The 21,661-nt window shown below is 45.0% G+C and overlaps 1 protein-coding gene across 1 annotated transcript; it reads right to left on the reverse strand.

Annotated features, from left to right (window-relative positions):
* Positions 1–8,631: 8,631 nt before the first annotated feature.
* On the reverse strand, positions 8,632–15,653 carry LOC139240775 (probable G-protein coupled receptor 139). The gene is made up of 2 exons (XM_070869253.1): positions 15,620–15,653; positions 8,632–9,512 (listed from the first exon to the last, which is right to left on the reverse strand). Exons 1-2 carry the CDS (start codon positions 15,651–15,653, stop codon positions 8,632–8,634), a joined length of 915 nt encoding a protein of 304 aa, XP_070725354.1.
* Positions 15,654–21,661: the final 6,008 nt, after the last annotated feature.

The following is a 21,661-nucleotide window of genomic DNA, read 5'->3' on the forward strand; positions in this document are numbered from 1 at the left end:
CTGTGTGTGTGGGAGAGGGTATGTGTTTCTGTGTGTGCGTGTCTTTGTGTGTGTATGTGTGTGTGTGTGAGAGAGAGAGTGTATGTGTTTCTCTGTGTGTGTGTGTCTTTGTGTCTGTGTGTGTATGTGAGTGTATGTGTTTCTGTATGCGTGTGTCTTTGTGTCTGTGTGTGTGTATGTGAGTGTATGTGTTTCTGTATGCGTGTGTCCTGTGTCTGTGTGTGTATGTGTGTGAAAGTGTATGCGTTTATGTGCGTGTGTGCGAGATTGTATGTGTTTCTGTATGCATGTGTGTCTTTGTGCCTGTGTGTGTGTGGGAGAGGGTATGTGTTTCTGTGTGTGCGTGTCTTTGTGTGTGTATGTGTGTGTGTGTGTGTGTGTGTCTGTGTGTGTGTGTGAGAGAGAGTGTATGTGTTTCTGTGTGTGTGTGTGTCTTTGTGTCTGTGTGTGTATGTGAGTGTATGTGTTTCTGTATGCGTGTGTCTTTGTGTCTGTGTGTGTGTATTTGAGTGTATGTGTTTCTGTATGCGTGTGTCCTGTGTCTGTGCGTGTGTGTATGTGAAAGTGTATGTGTTTCTGTGCGTGTGTGTGAGAGAGTGCATGTGTTTTTGTGTGTGTGGTTGTCTTTGTGTGTGTGTGTGAGAGAGTGCATGTGTTTCTGTGTGTGTGTGTGTCTTTGTGTCTGTGTGCGTATATGAGAGGGTATATGTTTCTGTGTGTGTGTGTGTATCTTTGTGTGTTTGTGTCTGTATGTGTGTGAGAGAGAGAGTGTATGTGTTTCTCTGTGTGTGTGTGTCTTTGTGTCTGTGTGTGTGTGAGTGTATCTGTTTCTGTGTGTGTGTGTCTTTGTGCGTGTGTGTGTGTGTGAGAGATTGTATGTGTTTCTGTATGTATGGGTGTCTTTGTTTCTGTGTGTGTGTGTGTCTTTGTGTATGTGTGTGTGTGTCTGTGAGTGTATGTGTTTCTGTGCGTGTCTGCTGTGTCTGTGTGTGTGTATGTGAGTGTATGTGTTTCTGTATCCGTATGTCTTTGTGTCTGTGTGTGTGTATGTGAGTGCATGTATTTCTGTATGATTGTCCTGTGTCTGTGTGTGTGTATGTGTGTGAAAGTGTGTGTGTTTCTGTGCGTGTGTATGAGACTGTATGTGTTTCTGTATGCATGTGTGTCTTTGTGCCTGTGTGTGTGGGAGAGGGTATGTGTTTCTGTGTGTGCGTGTCTTTGTGTGTGTATGTGTGTGTGTGTGTGTGTGTGAGAGAGAGAGTGTATGTGTTTCTCTGTGTGTGTGTGTCTTTGTGTCTGTGTGTGTATGTGAGTGTATGTGTTTCTGTATGCGTGTGTCTTTGTGTCTGTGTGTGTGTAGTGAGTGTATGTGTTTCTGTATGCGTGTGTCCTGTGTCTGTGTGTGTGTGTGTGTGAAAGTGTATGTGTTTCTGTCCGTGTGTGTGAGACTGTAAGTGTTTCTGTATGCATGTGTGCCTTTGTGCCTGTGTGTGTGGGAGAGGATATGTGTTTCTGTGTGTGCGTGTCTTTGTGTGTGTATGTGTGTGTGTTTGTGTGAGAGAGAGAGTGTATGTGTTTCTCTGTGTGTGTGTGTCTTTGTGTCTGTGTGTGTATGTGAGTGTATGTGTTTCTGTATGCGTGTGTCTTTGTGTCTGTGTGTGTGTGTATGTGAGTGTATGTGTTTCTGTATGCGTGTGTCCTGTGTCTGTGTGTGTGTGTGTGTGTGTGAAAGTGTATGTGTTTCTGTCCGTGTGTGTGAGAGAGTGCATGTGTTTCTGTGTGTGTGTGTGTGTGTTTGTGTCTGTGTGCATGTGAGAGTGTGTATGTGTCTGTGTGTCTGTGAGTTTATGTGTTTCTGTGCGTGTCTCCTGTGATGTGTGTGTGTGTGTGAGTCTGTATGTGTTTCTGTATGCATGTGTGTGTTTGTGTCTGTGTGCGTGTGAAAGTGTGTATGTGTCTGTGTTGTGTCTTTGTTTCTCTGTGTGTGTGTGTCTTTGTGTCTGTGTGTGTGTTTGAGAGAGGGTATATGTTTCTGTGTGTGTGTGTCTTTGTGTCTGCGTGTGTGTGTGAGAGAGTGTATGTGTTTCTCTGTTTGTGTGTCTTTGTGTCTGTGTGTGTGTGTGTGGGTGTATGTGTTTCTGTGTGCTTGAGTCCTGTGTGTGTGCGTGTGTGTGAGAGGGTGCATGTGTTTCTGTGTGTGTATGTGTCTTTGCGTGTGTGTGTGAGAGAGCGTATGTGTTTCTGTGTTTGTGTGTCTTTGTGTCTGTGTGTGTGCGTGAGAGGGTATATGTTTCTGTGTGTGTGTGTGTGTATCTTTGTGTGTTTGTGTGTGTATGTGTGTGCGAGAGAGAGTGTATGTGTTTCTCTTTGTGTGTGTGTCTTTGTGTCTGTGTGTGTGTGTGAGTGTATGTGTTTCTGTGTGTGTGTGCCTTTGTGCTTGTGTGTGCGTGTGTGTGAGAGTGTATGTGTTTATGTATGTATGTGTGTCTTTGTTTCTGTGTGTGTGTGTGTCTTTGTGTATGTGTGTGTGTGTCTGTGAGTGTATGTGTTTCTGTGCGTGTCTCCTGTGTCTGTGTGTGTGTGTGTGAGAGTGTATGTGTTTCTGTGTGTGTGTGTGTCTTTGTGTCTGTGTGTGTGTGTGTGAGAGTGTATGTTTTTCTGTATGCATGTGTGTCTTTGTGTCTGTGTGTGTGTGAGAGTGTGTATGTGTCTGTGTGTGTGTGTCTGTGTGTGTGTCTTTGTTTCTCTGTGTGTGTGTGTCTTTGTGTGTGTGTTTGAGAGAGGGTATATGTTTCTGTGTGTGCGCGTCTTTGTGTCTGTGTGTGTGTGAGAGAGTGTATGTGTTTCTGTGTTTGTGTGTCTTTGTGTGTGTGTGAAAGTGTATGTGTTTCTGTGTGTGTGAGAAAGTGCATGTATTTCTGTGTGTGTGTGTGTCTTTGTGTGTGTGTGTGAGAGAGTGTATGTGTTTCTGTGTGCGTGTATGTCTTTGTGTGTGTGTGTGTGTGTGAGAGTGTATGTGTTTCTGTGTGTGTGTGTCTTTGTGTCTGTGTGCGTGTGTGAGAGGGTATATGTTTCTGTTTGTGTGTGTGTATCTTTGTGTGTTTGTGTGTGTGTGTGTGTGTGAGAGAGAGTGTATGTGTTTCTCTGTGTGTGTGTGTCTTTGTGTCTCTGTGTGTGTGTGGGTGTAAGTGTTTCTGTGTGTGTGTGTGTATGTGTGTTTGAGAGTGTATGTGTTTCTGTGTGTGTGTGTCTTTGTGTCTGTGTGTCTGTGTGTCTGTGAGAGTGTATGTTTTTCTGTATGCATGTGTGTCTTTGTTTCTGTGTGTGTGTGTCTTTGTGTATGTGTGTGTGTGTGTGTGAGAGTGTTTGTGTTTCTGTGTGTGTGTGTCTTTGTGTCTGTGTGCGTTTGTGAGAGGGCAGATGTTTCTGTGTGTGTGTGTGTATCTGTTTGTGTTTGTGTGTGTGTGTGAGGGAGAGAGTGTATGTGTTTCTCTGTGTGTGTGTGTCTTTGTGTATGTGTGTGTGTGAGAGTGTATGTGTTTCTGTGTGTGTGTGTCTTTGTGCCTGTGTGTGTGTGTGAGTGTGTGTTTAAGAGTGTATGTGTTTCTGTGTCTGTGTGTGTGTCTTTGTGTCTGTGTGTCTGTGAGAGTGTATGTGTTTCTGTATGCATGTGTGTCTTTGTTTCTGTGTGTGTGTGTGTCTTTGTGTATGTGTGTGTGTGTCTGTGAGTGTATGTGTTTCTGTGCGTGTGTCCTGTGTCTGTGTGTGTGTGAGAGTGTATGTGTTTCTGTGTGTGTGTGTGTCTTTGTGTCTGTGTGTGTGTGAGAGTGTGTATGTGTCTGTGTGTGTGCGTCTGTGTGTGTGTCTTTGTTTCTGTGTGTGTGTGTGTCTTTGTGTCTGTGTGTGTGTATGTGAGTGTCTGTGTTTCTGTATGCGTGTGTCCTGTGTCTGTGTGTGTGTGAAAGTGTATGTGTTTCTGTGCGTGTGTGTGAGAGTGTTTGTGTTTCTTTATGCATGTGTGTCTTTGTGCCTGTGTGTGTGTGGGAGAGGGTATGTGTTTCTGTGTCTGTCTGTGTGTCTTTGTGTCTGTGTGTCTGTGAGAGTCTATGTGTTTCTGTATGCATGTGTGTCTTTGTTTCTGTGTGTGTGTGTCTTTGTGTATGTGTGTGTGTGTCTGTGAGTGTATGTGTTTCTGTGCGTGTGTCCTGTGCCTGTGTGTGTGAGAGTGTATGTGTTTCTGTGTGTGTGTGTGTGTCTTTGTGTCTGTGTGTGTGTGTGTGAGAGAGTGTATGTGTTTCTGTGTGTGTGTGTCTTTGTGTCTGTGTGCGTTTGTGAGAGGGCAGATGTTTCTGTGTGTGTGTGTGTATCTGTTTGTGTTTGTGTGTGTGTGTGAGGGAGAGAGTGTATGTGTTTCTCTGTGTGTGTGTGTCTTTGTGTATGTGTGTGTGTGAGAGTGTATGTGTTTCTGTGTGTGTGTGTCTTTGTGCCTGTGTGTGTGTGTGAGTGTGTGTTTAAGAGTGTATGTGTTTCTGTGTCTGTGTGTGTGTCTTTGTGTCTGTGTGTCTGTGAGAGTGTATGTGTTTCTGTATGCATGTGTGTCTTTGTTTCTGTGTGTGTGTGTGTCTTTGTGTATGTGTGTGTGTGTCTGTGAGTGTATGTGTTTCTGTGCGTGTGTCCTGTGTCTGTGTGTGTGTGAGAGTGTATGTGTTTCTGTGTGTGTGTGTGTCTTTGTGTCTGTGTGTGTGTGAGAGTGTGTATGTGTCTGTGTGTGTGCGTCTGTGTGTGTGTCTTTGTTTCTGTGTGTGTGTGTGTCTTTGTGTCTGTGTGTGTGTATGTGAGTGTCTGTGTTTCTGTATGCGTGTGTCCTGTGTCTGTGTGTGTGTGAAAGTGTATGTGTTTCTGTGCGTGTGTGTGAGAGTGTTTGTGTTTCTTTATGCATGTGTGTCTTTGTGCCTGTGTGTGTGTGGGAGAGGGTATGTGTTTCTGTGTCTGTCTGTGTGTCTTTGTGTCTGTGTGTCTGTGAGAGTCTATGTGTTTCTGTATGCATGTGTGTCTTTGTTTCTGTGTGTGTGTGTCTTTGTGTATGTGTGTGTGTGTCTGTGAGTGTATGTGTTTCTGTGCGTGTGTCCTGTGCCTGTGTGTGTGAGAGTGTATGTGTTTCTGTGTGTGTGTGTGTGTCTTTGTGTCTGTGTGTGTGTGTGTGAGAGAGTGTATGTGTTTCTGAATGCATGTGTGTCTTTGTGTCTGTGTGTTTGAGAGTGTGTATGTGTCTGTGTGTGTGTCTTTGTTTCTGTGTGTGTGTGTGTCTTTGTGTCTGTGTGTGTGTGTGTATGTGAGTGTATGTGTTTCTGTATGCGTGTGTCCTGTGTCTGTGTGTGAGTTTGTGTGAAAGTGTATGTGTTTCTGTGCGTGTGTGTGAGACTGTATGTGTTTCTTTATGCATGTGTGTCTTTGTGCCTGTGTGTGTGTGGGAGAGGGTATGTGTTTCTATGTGTGCGTGTCTTTGTGTGTGTGTATGTGTGTGTGTGTGTGTGTGTGTGTGTGTGTGTGTGTGTCTTTGTGGCTGTGGGTGTGTGTGTCTTTGTGGCTGTGGGTGTGTGTATATTACATGCATAGGATTACATACATAAAGAAAAAAAAGATGAAGGGCTGTGGGCAAGAGTGAATTAGTGGGACAAATTTGATAGCTCATTCATAGAACCGGCCCAAGCACGATGGGCCCAATGAGCTTGTTCTCGATGAGCTTATTCACAAACTCACGCTCACTGTAGTGTGTATGATGACCCATGGGTATCACTGTCCTCATGGCAATTTGAGTTCGCTCAATATAATACATAGGGTGCCTCGGTATGAATTGGTGCTTGTTTTATTATTTAATTTTATTGCCAATGGACATCCCGTGGACCAATGGACAAGCTGCCGTGAAACGCACAAGATATCACTCTGCTGCTAATTGCTGATGGTCCGATCCGTGTAATGAGTTCCTAATGTCATTGAGAGGTCGGTTCCGCTGAGAGACATCCTGAGGTAAACTAGAGTGTAATTGTTTCAGGGGAGACATGATTGAAAGTGGTAGCACTCAACATGCAAGAGTGCAATGATTAACAACAGTTTAATGATTCCACTGGATGGTGTGTATCGTAAAATAAGTAAAATTCAGTAAAATAATGGGACAAAAGGCGGACAAGTCCCCTGGACCTGATGGCCTGCATCCTTGTGTCTCAAAAGAAGTGGCTGCATTGACAGTGGATGCATTGGTTGCAATCTACCAAAATTCCCTGGATTTTGGAGAGGTCCCAGTGGATTAGAAAACCACAAATGTAACGCCCCTATTTAAAAAAAGAGGGAGACAGAAAGCAGGAAACTTTCGACCAGTTAGTCTAACATCTGTCATTGGGAAAATGCTGGAGTCCATTATTAAGGAAACAGTAGCAGGACATTTGTAAAAACATAATTCAGTCAAACGGAGTCAACATGGTTTTATGATAAGGAAATCATGTTTGACAAATTTTCTGGAGTTCTTTGAGGATGTAATAAGCAGTGTGGATAAGGGGAAACCAGTGGATGTGGTGTATTTGGATTTCCAGAAGACATTTGATAAGGTGCCACAAAAAAGGTTACTGCACAAGATAAAAGTTCACGGGGTTGGGGGTAATATATTAGCATGGATAGAAGATTAGCTAACTAACAAAAAACAGATAGTCAGGATAAATGGGTCATTTTCTGGTTGGCAAACCATAACTGGTGGGGTGCCACAAGGATCGGTGCTGGGCCCTCAACTATTTACCATCTATATTAATGACTTGGATGAAGGGACCAAGTGTAATGTAGCCAAGTTTGCTGATGATACAAAGATGGGTGGGAAAGCAAGTTGTGAGGAGGATACAAATAATCTGCAAAGGGATTTAGGCAGTCTAAATGATTGGGCAAACATTTGGCAGATGGAGTATAATGTGGCAAAGTGTGAGGTTATCCAGAGGATGCTGCCTGACCCTCTGAGATTTCTAGCATTTTCTGTTTTTATTTCAGATTCCAGCATCTGAGGTATTTTGCTTTTGTGTCAGTGTGAGGTTATCTACTTTGGCAGGAAAAATAAAAAAGCAAATTATTATTTAAATGAGGAGAGAATACAAAGTGCTGTGGTACAGAGGGACCTGAGGGTCCATGTGCATAAAACACAAAAAGTTAGTATACAGGTACAGCAAGTCATCAGGAAGGCAAATGGAATGTTAGCCTTTATTGCAAGGGGGACAGAGTAGAAAAGCAGGGAAATTCTGCTCCAACTGTGCAGGGTATCAGTGAGGCCACGCCAAGACTACTGCATACAGTTTTGGTCTCCGTATTTAACAAAGGATATACTTGCATTGGGGATTATTCAGAGAAGTTTCACGTGGTGGATTCTGGAGACGAAGGGGTTGACTTATGAAGAAAGGTTGAGCAGGTTGGGTCTATACTCATTGGAGTTTAGAAGAATGAGAGATGATCTTAATGAAACATATACCAAGGGGGCTTGACAAGGTATATGTAGAGAGATTGTTTCCACTCATGGGGGAATCTAGAACCAGGTGCCATAATTCAAGAAGAAGGGGTCACCCATTTAGAACTGAAATGAGGAGGAATTTCTTCTCTCAGAGGGTCATAAATATGTGGAATTCTCTGCCCCAGAGCTATGGAGGCTGGGTTATTCAATATATTAAACGTGGTGCTAGAGATATTTTTCAACGATAAGGGAATGAAGGGTTATGGGGAGCAGGCAAGGAAGTGGAACTGGGCCCCAAGATCAAATCAGCCATGATCTTATTGAATAGCGGGACAGTTTCGAGGGACCAAATGCCCCACTCCTACCCCTATTTCTGATGCTCTTATGTAACCCAATGTGTCGTGAAGATCCTCCCTAAGTGCTGTAAGGGAAGGAATTCCAGGACTTTGTCTCAGCGACTATGATGGAACAGCGATATATTTTTAAGTCATGATGGGTATGACTTGGAGGGGAACGTGGAGGTGATGGTGTTCCCATGTGTTTGCTGCCCTTGTCCTTCTAGGTGGTAGAGCTTGCGGGTTTAGGCGGTGCTGCCGAAGAATCCTTGGCAAATTGCTGCAGAACATCTTGTAGATGGTACACACTGCAGCCACAGTGCACCGGTGGTGGAGGGAGTGAATGTTTAACGTGGGGGATGGGATGCCGATCAAGCGTGCTGCTTTGTCCTGGATGGTGTCGAGCTTCTTGTGTGTTGTTGGAACTGCACTCATCCACGCAAGTGGAGAGTATTCCATCACACTCCTGACTTGTACCTTGTAGATGGTGAAAATGTGAAAGTGTTGGATGACAGATCATAGATGGTGAGAAGACATTAGGGAGACTAAAGGGGGAGTGGAATTGCTCCAGCGATGATCGGCCCTGAACAGCCCAGGTTCACCTTCTCTCCTTCCTTGTCACTGTTAACTCAACTTTTTGCCCTTGATGCGCTGACTCACTTTTCCACAACTGTCTGTTTTTTTAAACATATAACACAACATCTAAATGGGACATGATTGGCAGAATCTCGGCTCGTTACGGTTGTCCAGACCCCACTCCACCCCTGCGGGCAGTTGCTGGTTGGGTCGATGAGTTAACAAACTCTGCTTTGATGTTTATTTTTTGATGAGTTTCAGGAACCGATGAATGGGCTGTGTGACGGCTCGCCTCATCTCCTCCCTGAACTTAGCCTGGGTGAGAGCGTAAATGCAGGTGTTGGTGCAGGAGTTCAGGTACATCAGCATGTCGCCGACTTGACTGACTATGACATTGTGGCTCACGTCCAGCAATATCTCCTGAAACACAAAGTCCACCACTCTGGTAATCCACAGCACGATGAAGCTGCCCGATATGGCGAAGAGTAGGATGATGGATCTTCTCCGGTTCTCCATCTCGGGGTCAATTTGCTTCCCATCGCCACCTTGACCCCGGAATGCCCTGCGGACCCGACTGGCCACGAGAACGTGCCTGACGGTGAGAGCGTTGAGCAGCGAGATACACACGTAGGGAATGAGAGGGGTTAAGGCTGTGCCGGACCACATGTAAACAGCCCAGGGGGACTTTGTGCACACATTGCGAAGTCTACAGCCAGGGAATGAACTGGGGATGATAACCGGTTCATAGATGAAGTAGCGCGGGATATTGCGCAGGTAGCTCACCGTGCATATGGTCATTATTACCCGCGCTGCCGTCTCCTCTGTGCAGTATCTCACTTTCCACCTCTGGCAACAAATGGCGACAAATCGATCGAAGGTGAAGGCCACAGTGAGCCAGACCGAGCAGTCAACCACCGCGGCATTCATGATGCCTTTCAGGCTGCACACGTGGTAATAGGTGAGGATCGAGAAGGGGAAGTAGAGAGATCCCAAGTAGTTCAACATCACACAGCAGATGATGACCAGCAAGTCCGCCGCTGCCATGGAGACCAGGTAACGGCCTGTGCATCTGGCGAGGCCACAGCTACCACGAGAGAGAATCACGATGGTCATTAAGTTAGCTGCCAGAGAGGGAAAGAGAGGTGACGGTTAGTAATTACACCCACACATGTGTTATAAGATGACACCGAGCTTGGAAACATTGGGAGAGAAGGCAACGTAAAGCATGGATGATGATGAGGAAAGGCCTCTGTTCAGAATTGAGAGCCTGCTGATTGTGGGATGAAGACCATATCAGACGGCGGTGTCGAGTACTCCTGACATTGAATGAGTTGGAGTAGATCATGCAATGAGTCTTGATTTCAACACACTCCTGACTTGATACAAAGAAGAGGGAGTGTAGCAAGTTGTCGGAAGAGAGAACATTTCTAATTTAGGATACAGACAAAGATTGGAGAATAGAATTATTGGCATTCAGACCAATACATGGTTTTTACATATTTGTATAAACTGTACCAATTCCATTTCACTTTTCGGTCCAAATTTCCAACTGTCATCCAATCACCCAATGAACTCCTGGTGTTCAATTCTCATCAGAACTCAATGAGATCCAGTTGTCCAACTCACTTCTTCACTCAATCATCTCCCAGTGCGCAACTCTGCATCGCTCAATAAGCACCCATTGTCCGACTGTCTGTATCCGTCAAGGACTTTCCATTACCAAATCTTCTGCATCGCTCAATCAGCTCCCATTGTTCTACCACCTTCATCTCTTCATGTGCTCCCATTCTTCAATTCTTTCTCAGTCACTTAATTATCTGACAGTGCCAAACTCTCTGTCAATCAATGAACTCCCATTGTCCAACTCTCAATCAATGAGCGCTAGTTTCCCAACAGTCTCTAACACTCAATGTACAAATAGCTGTTAACGGATATGATGTAATTGGCATCATGGAGGCATGGCTCCAGGGCGACCAATGCTGGGAACTCAACATCCAGTGGTATTCAACATTCAGGAAGGATAGACAGAAAGGAAAAGGAGGTGGGGTAGCGTTGTTGGTTAAAGAGGAAATTAATGCAATGGTAAGGAAGGAATTTAGCTTGGATGATGTGGAATCGGTATGGGTGGAGCTACGGAATACCAAGGGGCAGAAAACGCTCGTGGAAGTTGTGTAGAGACCGCCAAACAGTTGTAGTGAGGTTGGGGATAGCATCAAACAAGAAATTAGGGATGCGTGCAATAAAAGTACAGCAGTTATCATGGGCGATTTTAATCTACATATTGATTGGGCTAACCAAACTGGTAGCAATATGGTGGAGAAGAATTTCTTGGATTGTGTTAGGGATGGTTTTCAAGACCAATATGTCGAGGAACCAACTAGAGGGCTGGTCATCCCAGAGTTGATGATGTGTAATGAGAAAGGACTAATTTGCAATCTTGTTGTGCGAGGACCCTTGGGGAAGAGTGACCATAATATGGTAGAATTCTTTATTAAGATGAAGAGTGACACAGTTAATTCACAGACTAGGGTCCTGAACTTAAGGAAAGGTAACTTGGATGGCATGAGACGTGAATTGGCGAGAATAGCCTGGCGAGTGATACTTAAAGGGTTGACAGTGGATAGGCAATGGCAAACATTTAAAGATCACATGGATGAATTTCAACAATTGTACATCCATGTCTGGAGTAAAAATGAAACGGGGAAGGTGGCTCAAACATGGCTAACAAGGGCAATTAAGAATAGTGTTAAATCCAAGGAAGAGGCATATAAATTGGCCAGAAAAAGCAGCAAACCTGCGGATTGTGGGAATTTTATAGTTCAGCAGAGGAGGACAAAGGGTTTAATTAGGAGGGGGAAAAGCGAGTTGAAAGGAAGTTTGCTGGGAACATAAAAACTGACTGCAAAAGCTTCTATAGATATGTGAAGAGAAAAACATAGAAACATAGAAACATAAAAAATAGGTGCAGGAGTAGGCCATTCAGCCCGTCGAGCCTGCACCACCATTCAATATGTTCATGGCTGATCATTCACCTCAGTACCCCTTACCTGCTTTCTCCCCATACCCCTTGAACCCTTTAGCCGTAAGGGCCATATCTAACTCCCTCTTCAATATATCAAATGAACTGACATTAACAACTCTCTGAGGTAGGGAATTCCACAGGTTAACATCGCTCTGAGTGATGACGACTCTCCTCATCTCAGTCCTAAATGGATTACCCCCTTGTACTCAGACTGTGTCCCCTGGTTCTGGACTTCCCCAACATGGGGAACATTCTTCCTGCATCTAACCTGTCCAGTCCCGTCATAATTTTATATGTTTCTATAAGATCCCTTCTCATCCTTTGAAACTCCAGTGAATACAAGCTCAGTCGATCCACATATGTCAGTCCTGCCATCCCGGGAATCAGTCTGGTGAACCTTCGCTGCACTTCCTCAATAGCAAGCATGTGCTTCCTCAGGTTAGGAGAACAAAACTGAACACAATATTCCAGGTGAGGTCTCACTAAGATTAGTAAAAACAAACGTAGATCCCTTGCAGTCAGATTCAGGTGAATTTATAATGGGGAACAAAGAAATGGCGGACAAGTTCAACAAATACTTTGGTTCTGTCTTCATGAAGGAAGACACAAATAACCTTCCGAATATACTCGGGGATGGAGGGACGAGTGAGAAGGAGAAACTGAAGGAAATCCTGATTAGGCGGGAAATTGTGTTAGGGAAATTGATGGGATTGAAGGACGATAAATCCCCAGGGTCTGATAGTCTGCATCCCAGAATACTTAATGAAGTGGCCCTAGAAATAGTGGATGCATTGGGATTCATTTTCCAAGTCTATCGACACTGGATCAGTTCTTATGGATTGGCGGATGGCTAATGTAACACCACGTTTTAAGAAAGGAGGGAGAGGGAAAGCAGGTAATTATAGACCGGTTAGCCTATCATCAGTAGTGGGGAAAATGCTGGAATCAATTATTAAAAGTGAAATAGCAGCGCATTTGGAAAGCAGTGACAGGATCGATCCAAGTCAGCATGGATTTATGAAAGGGAAATAATGCTTGACAAATCTTCTCGAATTTTTTGAGGGTGGAACTGGTAGAGTGGACAAGGGAGAACCAGTGGATGTGGTGTATTTGGATTTTCAAAAGGCTTTTGACAAGGTCCCACACAAGAGATTGGTGTGCAAAATTAAAGCACATGGTATTGGGGGTAATGTACTGACATGGATAGAGAACTGGTTGGCAGATAGGAAGCAGAGAGTCAATATAAATGGGTCCTTTTTGGAATGGCAGGCAACTACTGGGGTGCCGCAGGGCTCAGTGCTGGGACACGAGCTATTTATAATATACATTCATGATTTAGGTGATGGAATGGAGTGTAATATCTCCAAGTTTGCAGATGACACTAAGCTGGGTGGCGGTGTGAGCTGTGAGGAGGATGCTAAGAGGCTGCAGGGTGACTTGGACAGGTTAGGTGAGTGAGCAAACGCATGGCAGATGCAGTATAATGTGGATAAATGTGAGGTTATCCACTTTGGTGGCAAAAACATGAAGGCAGAATATTATCTGTATCGCGGCAGATTAGGAAAAGGGGAGGTGCAACGAAACCTGGTGTCATGGTACATCAGTCATTGAAAGTTGGCATACAGATGCAGCAGGCGGTGAAGAAGGCAAATGGTATGTTGGCCGTCATAGCTAGTGGATTTGAAAATAGGGACAGGGAGGTCTTATTGCAGTTATCGAGGGCCTTAATGATGCCTCACCTGGAATATTGTGTTCAGTTCTGGTGTCCTAATCTGAGGAATGACATTCTTGCTACTGAGCAAGTGCAGCGAAGGTTCATCAGACTGATTCCAGGGATGGCAGGACTGACCTATGAGGAGAGACTGGATCAACTGGGCCTGTATTCACTGGAGTTTAGAAGGATGAGAGGTGATCTCATAGAAACATATACAATTCTGACTGGACTGGACAGGTTAGATGCAGGAAGAATGTTCCCCATGTTGGGGAAATCCAGAACCAGGGGATGTAGTCTCAGGATAGAAACATAGAAAATAGGTGCAAGAGTAGGCCATTCAGCCCTTCTAGCCTGCGCCGCCATTCAATGAGTTCATGGCTGAACATGCAACTTCAGTACCCCCTTCCTGCTTTCTCGCCATACCCCTTGATCCCCCGAGTAGTAAGGACTTCATCTAACTCCCTGTTGAATATATTTAGTGAATTGGCCTCAACTACTTTCTGTGGTAGAGAATTCCACAGGTTCACCACTCTCTGGGTGAAGAAGTTTCTCCTCACCTCGTTCTTAAATGGCTTACCAATTATCCTTAGATTGTGACCCCTGTTTCTGGACTTCCCCAACATTGGGAACATTCTTCCTGCATCTCACCTGTCTAAACCCGTCAGAATTTTAAACGTTTCTATGAGGTCCCCTCTCATTCTTCTGAACTCCAGTGAATACAAGCCCAGTTGATCCAGTCTTTCTTGATAGGTCAGTCCCACCATCCCGGGAATCAGTCTGATGAATCTTCGCTGCACTCCCTCAATAGCAAGAATGTCCTTCCTCAAGTTAGGAGACCAAAACTGTACACAATACTCCAGGTGTGGCCTCGCCAAGGCCCTGTACAACTGTAGCAACACCTCCCTGCCCCTGTACTCAAATCCCCTCGCTATGAAGATCAACATGCCATTTGCTTTCTGAACCGCCTGCTGTACCTGCATGCCAACCTTCAATGACTGATGTACCATGACACCCAGGTCTCGTTGCACTCCCCTTTTCCTAATCTGTCACCATTCAGATAATAGTCTGTCTCTCTGTTTTTACGACAAAGTGGATAACCTCACATTTATCCACATTATATTTCATCTGCCATGCATTTGCCCACTCACCTACCCTATCCAAGTCAATCTGCAGCCTCATATCATCCTCCTCGCAGCTTACACTGCCACCCAACTTAGTGTCATCCACAAATTTGGAGATACTACATTTAATCCCCTCGTCTCAATCTTTAATGTACAATGTCAACAGCTGGTGCCCCAGCACAGAACCTTGCGGTACCCCACTAGTCACTGCATGCCATTCTGAAAAGTACCCATTTACTCCTACACTTTGCTTCCTGTCTGACAACCAGTTCTCAATCCACGTCAACACACTACCCCCAATCCCATGTGCTTTAACTTTGCACATTAATCTCTTGTGTGGGACCTTGTCGAAAGCCTTCTGAAAGTCCAAATATACCACATCAACTGGTTCTCCCTTGTCCACTTTACTGGAAACATCCTCAAAACATTCCAGAAGGTTTGTCAAGCATGATTTCCCTTTCACAAATCCATGCTGACTTGGACCTATCACGTCACCATTTTCCAAATGCACTGCTATGACATCCTTAATAATTGATTCCATCATTTTACCCACTACTGAGGTCAGGCTGACCGGTCATTAATTCCCTGTTTTTTCTCTCCCTCCTTTTTTTAAAAAGTGGGGTTACATTGGCTACCCTCCACTCAATAGGAACTGATCCAGAGTCAATGGAATGTTGGAAAATGACTGTCAATGCATCTACTATTTCCAAGGCCACCTCCTTAAGTACTCTGGGATGCAGTCCATCAGGCCCTGGGGATGTATCGGCCTTCAATCCCATCAATTTCCCCAACACAATTTCCCGACGAATAAAGATTTCCCTCAGTTCCTCCTCCTTACTAGACCCTCTGACCCCTTTTATATCTGGAAGGTTGTTGGTGTCCTCCTTAGTGAATACCGAACCAAAGTACTTGTCCAACTGGTCTGCCATTTCTTTGTTCCCCGTTATGACTTCCCCTGATTCTAGCTGCAGGGGACCTACATTTGTCTTTACTAACCTTTTTCTCTTTACATACCTATATAAACTTTTGCAATCCGCCATAATATTCCCTGCAAGCTTCTTCTCGTACTCCATTTTCCCTGCCCTAATCAAACCCTTTGTCCTCCTCTGCTGAGTTCTAATTTTCTCCCAGTCCCCGGGTTCGCTGCTATTTCTGGCCAATTCGTATGCCACTTCCTTAGCTTTAATACTATCCCTGATTTCCCTTGATAGCCACGGTTGAGCCACCTTCCCTTTTTTATTTTTACGCCAGACAGGAATGTACAATTGTTGTAGTTCATCCATGTGGTCTCTAAATGTCTGCCATTGCCCATCCACAGTCAACCCCTTAATATCATTCAACAATCTATCCTAGCCAATTTACGCCTCATACCTTCAAAGTTACCCTTCTTTAAGTTCTGGACCATGGTCTCTGAATTAACTGTTTCATTCTCCATCCTAATGCAGAATTCCACCATATTATGGTCACTCTTCCCCAAGGGGCCTCGCACAACAAGATTGCTAATTAATCCTCTCTCATTACACAACACCCAGTCTAAGATGGCCTCCCCCCTAGTTGGTTCCTCGACATATTGGTCTAGAAAACCATCCCTTATGCACTCCAGGAAATCCTCCTCCACCGTATTGCTTCCAGTTTGGCTCCCCCAATCTATGTGCATATTAAAGTCACCCATTATAACTGCTGCACCTTTATTGCATGCACCCCTAATTTCCTGTTTGATACCCTCCCCAACATCACTACTACTCTTTGGAGGTCTGTACGCAACTCCCACTAACGTTTTTTGCCCTTTGGTGTTCTGCAGCTCTACCCATATAGATTCCACATCATCCAAGCTAATGTCCTTCCTAACTATTGCATTCATTTCCTCTTTAACCAGCAATGCTACCCCACCTCATTTTCCTTTTATTCTATCCTTCCTGAATGTTGAATACCCCTGGATGTTGAGTTCCCAGCCCTGTTCATCCTGGAGCCACGTCTCCGTAATCCCAATCACATCATATTTGTTAACATCTATTTGCACAGTTAATTCATCCACCTTATTGCGGATACTCCTTACATTAAGACACAAAGCCTTCAGGCTTGTTTTTTTAACACCCTTTGTCCTTTTAGAATTTTGCTGTACAGTGGCCCTTTTTGTTCTTTGCCTTGGGTTTCTCTGCCCTCCACTTTTCCTCATCTCCTTTCTGTCTTTTGCTTTTGCCTCCTTTTTGTCTCCCTCTGTCTCTGCATTGGTTCCCATCCCCCTGCCATATTAGTTTAACTCCTCCCCAACAGCACTAGCAAACACTCCCCCCAAGACATTGGTTCTGGTCCTGCTCAGGTGCAGACCGTCCGGTTTGCACTGGTCCCACCTGCCCCAGAACCGGTTCCAATGTCCCAGGAATTTGAATCCCTCCCTGCTGCACCACTGCTCAAGCCACGTATGCATCTGCGCTATCCTGCGATTCCTAGCACGTGGCACTGGTAGCAATCCCGAGATTACTACTTTTGAGGTCCTACTTTTTAATTTAGCTCCTAGCTCCTTAAATTCGTTTCGTAGGAACTCATCCCTTTTTTTAACCTATGTCGTTGTTACCAATGTGCACCACGACAACTGGCTGTTCTCCCTCCCTTTTCAGAATGTCCTGCATCCGCTCCGAGACATCCTTGACCCTTGCACCAGGGAGGCAACATACCATCCTGGAGTCTCGGTTGCGGCCGCAGAAACGCCTATCTATTCCCCTCACCATTGAATCTCCTATCACTATCGCTCTCCTACACTTTTTCCTGCCCTTCTGTGCAACATAGCCAGCCACGGTGCCATGAACTTGGCTGCTGCTGCCCTCCCCTGATGAGTCATCCCCCCCAATAGTACTCAAAGCGGTGTATCTGTTTTGCAGGGGGATGACCACAGGGGACCCCTGCACTACTTTCCTTGCACTACTCTTCCTGCTGGTCTTCCATTCCCTATCTGGCTGTGGACTCTTTTCCTGCGGTAAGACCAACTCGCTACACGTGCTACTCACATCATTCTCAGCATCGTGGACGCTCCAGAGTGAATCCACCCTCAGCTCCAACTCCGCAACGCGGACTGTCAGGAGCTCGAGGCGGATACACTTCCCGCACATTTAGTCGTCAGGGACACCGGAAGTGTCCCTGAGTTCCCACATGGTACAGGAGGAGCATAACACCCGACCGAGCTCTCCTGCCATGACTTAACCCTTCGATATACTTAAATTGGCAACAACAATGTTAAAAGTTACTGACTAATATAAAAAAGAAAAAGAAAAACTACTCACCAATCACCAGCCAATCACTTACCCCCGAGGCTGTGACGTCACCTTTCTGTTTCTTTCTACTTCTTTTTTGCCTTCTCCATGGAGCTGCACAAGTACGCCTTTTATTGACCTCTGCTGATCCCCGGACTCACGCCTCACTAACGAACTCCCGACGCCTCTCGCGGCCTTTTATAGGCCTCTGCTGATCCCCGGACAAACGCCTCACCAACGAACTCCCGACGCCTCTCGCGGCCTTTCATAGGCCTCTGCTGATCCCGGACTCACGCCTCACCAACGAACTCCCGACGCCTCTCGCGGCCTTTTATCGGCCTCTGCTGATCCCCGGACTCACGCCTCATGTATCCAATTTACTGACGTCACAACTATTTTGTTGTGAAACAAATAAAACAATTAATTCAAGTGCCCCCTGATTAAACGGGGGCGGTGCGGGATGGGGGAGGCGGGATAAGGGGTAAGCCATTTAGGATTGAGATGAGGAGAAACTTCTTCACTCTGAGAGTTGTTAACCTGTGGAATTCCCTTCCACAAAGAGTTGTTGATGCCAGTTCATTGGATATATTGAAGAGGGAGTTAGCTATGACCATTACGGCTAAATGAATCAAGGGGTATGGAGAGAAAGCAGGAAAGTGGTACTGAGGTGAATAATCAGCCATTATATTAATGAATGGTGATGCAGGCTCGAAGGGCCGAAAGGCCTACTCCTGCACCTATTTTCTATGTTTCGATGTTTCATTTTCCAGCATTCTTCATCAGTCAGCTCCCTTTTGTCCAACCTTCTACCAGTCACCCAATGTGCTCCTTTATTCAACTCTCTCCATCAGTCAACGAGCTGCCATTGTCCAACCCTTTCCCTCGCTCAATGAGCTCACATTGTCCAAGGCTAGTCATCATTCGCGGCATCATGTCACACAAGATTAGGTCTCATGGGATTGGGGGATAATATATTAGCTTGGATTCAGGATTGGTTCATGGATGGAAAAAAAATAGCAATAAACGGTCCATTTTCAGTTTGCCAGGTTGCAAATATAAGGATCAAGTGCTTGTGCCTCAGCTATGTACAATCTACTCCAATGACTTAGATGATGAGACGGAGTTTAATGTATCCAATTTACTGACGTCACAACTATTTTGTTGTGAAACAAATTAAACAATTAATTCAAGTGCCCCCTGATTAAACGGGGGCGGGGCGGGACGGAGGTGGGGGGAGCTACAAACACTTTTCAAGTGCCCTTTTTTAGGGGGGAAGGTTGGTGTTTATTTTTATGGCGCTATAAAACACAAATTTTACAAGTGTCCCCTCGCTAAAAGGGGGTGAGGGGCCCTAAAACCTGGCAATAAAAAAAATTAAACGTTAAAACATATAAAATCAAATTAAAATGTGTTTGCTGGGGGTGACGATGCACTCCAGTCCCTCCAGCGCCCACCTCTCGTGGAAGGCCTCGAGCGTACCGGTGGACACCACGTGCTCCATCTCCAGGGACACCCTGGCTCAGATGTAATCGCAGAAGAGAGGCAGGCAGTCGGGCTGGACCGGCTGATGGCCCCCTTGGCTTACGGACGTTACAATGCTAGAGGGGAAGATAAGCTGTGCACTGGATTAAACAGGTTATAAAAGGATAGAGGCAGTTTATTGATTGGGCAAGATCATGGCAGATGGAATACAATGTGAAGAAGTGTAAATCTATCCACGTTGGTAGGATTAATATGAAGCATAATATTTTTTAAATGGTGAGAGACTATTAAATGTTAGTATGCAGAGGGATTTGGGTGTCCTTGTAACCCTAACCCTAACCCTACCCCTAACCCTAACCCTAACAGTTATCATGAAGAAACAGCAAGCAATTAGGAAAGCAAATATATGTTAGCCATTATTACAAGGGGGTTGGCGTATAAGAGTAAGTTAGTCTTGTTGCAATTATATAGGGCTTTGGTGAGACCACACCTGGAGTACTGTACACAGTTTTGGTCTCGTTATTCAGGGGAGGATATACTTGCCTTAGAGGCTGTGCAACAAAGGTTTCCTCGATTGATCCCTGGGAAGAGGGGGTTGTCCTATGAGGAAAGATTGAGTAGATTAGGCCTATACACTCTGGTGTTTAGAGGAATGAGAGGTGATCTCACTGAAACATACAAGATTCTGAGGGGGATTGACAGGGTAGACTTTTGAGCGATAAGGAAAAAAAGAGTAATGGGGTGGTGGCAGGGAAGTGGAGTTGATTCCATGATCAGATCAGCCATTATCTTACTAAATGTTGGAGCAGGCTCGAGTGGCCAAATGGCCTACTCCTGCTCCTATTTCTAATGTTTTTATGTTCTTATGTGCTCCCATTATCCAACTCTCTGCCAATGAGCTCCAAATGTCTAACTCTCTGGATTTCTAATAAGCTCCCATTGTTCAGCTCTTCCAGTCACTCAGCTATCTCACCGTTCCCAACTCCCTCACTCAATGTGCTCCCACTAACCAACGCTGTCCATCACTCCATGAGATACCAGAGCCCAACTCTCCCAGTCACACAATGAGCTCCCATTCTCTAACATTTCGTATTCCTTCATGGGATGTGGGCACTGCTGGGAATGCCAACATTTATTTCCCATCCCTAGTTTCCTTAGAGAAGGTGGTGGTGAACCATTTACTTGAACCACTGCAGTGCTTGTGGTGAAGGAACTCCCACAGTGCTGTGAGGGAGCGCGTTCCAGGATTTTGACCGAGCGACGATGAAGGAACGGCCGATATATTTCCAAGTTAGGATGGTGTGTGACTCATGTGGCAAGTGGAGAGCATTCCATCACACTCCTGAATTGTGCCTTATAGATGTGGAAAGGATTTGGGGAGTCAGGAGGTGAGACACATGCCGCAGAATACCCAGCCTTTGACCTCTCTCCATCATTTGATGGGTTACCATAGACCGACACTCTACATCACTGAATTAACAGATTGCCCAACACTCACCATCAATGAACTCATCTTGTCCAACTCTCTCCCAGTCATTCAATGATTTCACATTCATCAACTTCCTCTCCATAACTAAATGAGCACACATTTCACAACTCTCTCTCACTCAATTACCTCCCATTTTCCAGAACTTTCAATCACTCAGTGAGTTCCCATTGTCCAACTCTCTCCCAGTCAATTAATGAGTTAGGATTCAGTAACTTCCTCTGCTTAAATCAATGAACTCATGCTCCAAACTCTCGAACTCACTCAATGATCTCCCATTAACCAATTTTCTAATTCATTCAATGACCTCCATTTGTGCAACTTGCTACCAGTCACACAGGAAGCTCACATTTTCCAGCTCACATTGTCCAACTCACTGTCATCAATGCGATCCCACTGTTCATTTATCCATATCAATCAATGAGCTCCCATTAACCAACTCTGTTCATCAGCCAATGAGCTGCCATTTTCCAACTTCCTCCATCAATCGATGTTCCCCATTTCATCCAGTGCTCCACATCACTCAATGAACTTCTATTGTCAAACTTTATCAGCCACTCAATATTATATTGTTCAACTCTCTCCATAACAGAATAAACTCAACTTTCCCAACTCGCTCACACACTTAATGACCTCCCATTGTTCAAAACGTTCGATCTTCAGTGAGTTTCCTTTGTCCAACTCTCACAAATTCAATAATCCCTCCTTGTTCAACTGTCTCCTACAACAACATCCAAGTATCCATATTTCTCCATTCCTCAATGAGCTTCCATTAACCAATGCTTTTGATCATCCAATGAGCCCCCATTCACCAACTCTCTCAACCACTAAGAGATCCCATCATCGAACTCCTTCCTTCATCAATGTCCTCTCACTGTCCATCCTCCAACATCACTCAATGAGCTCTAACAACTAACTCTGTCCATCAGTCAATAAGCTACAATTGTCCAAATCTCGCCTTCAATTTATGAGCCCCCATTTTTCACTCTCACCATCAATCAACGAGATTGCTGTGTCCAATATTTCCCAATCCCTCAATGGCATCACATTGACCAAATAGCCCTGACTCAATGAGATCATATGGTCCAACTCTCTTCATCACACAATTAACTCCCATTGTCCAACTCTCCCCGGTCGCCCAATGAGCTCCTATTGTTCAAATCTCTCTCACCACCAATCACCGAGCTCCAGTTGCTC

This window comes from Pristiophorus japonicus, chromosome X, assembly GCF_044704955.1.
Source record: "Pristiophorus japonicus isolate sPriJap1 chromosome X, sPriJap1.hap1, whole genome shotgun sequence".
Taxonomy (NCBI): Eukaryota; Metazoa; Chordata; class Chondrichthyes; family Pristiophoridae; genus Pristiophorus; species Pristiophorus japonicus.

Coding starts and splice junctions, on each gene's coding strand:
- LOC139240775 (XM_070869253.1), bottom strand. CDS start 15,653: ATGGTCCAGAACTTAAAGAAGGGTAACTTTGAAG. Junction 9,513..15,619: donor AAAGAAGGGTAACTTTGAAG/GTATGAGGCGTA, acceptor CCTCTCTGGCAG/CTAACTTAATGACCATCGTG.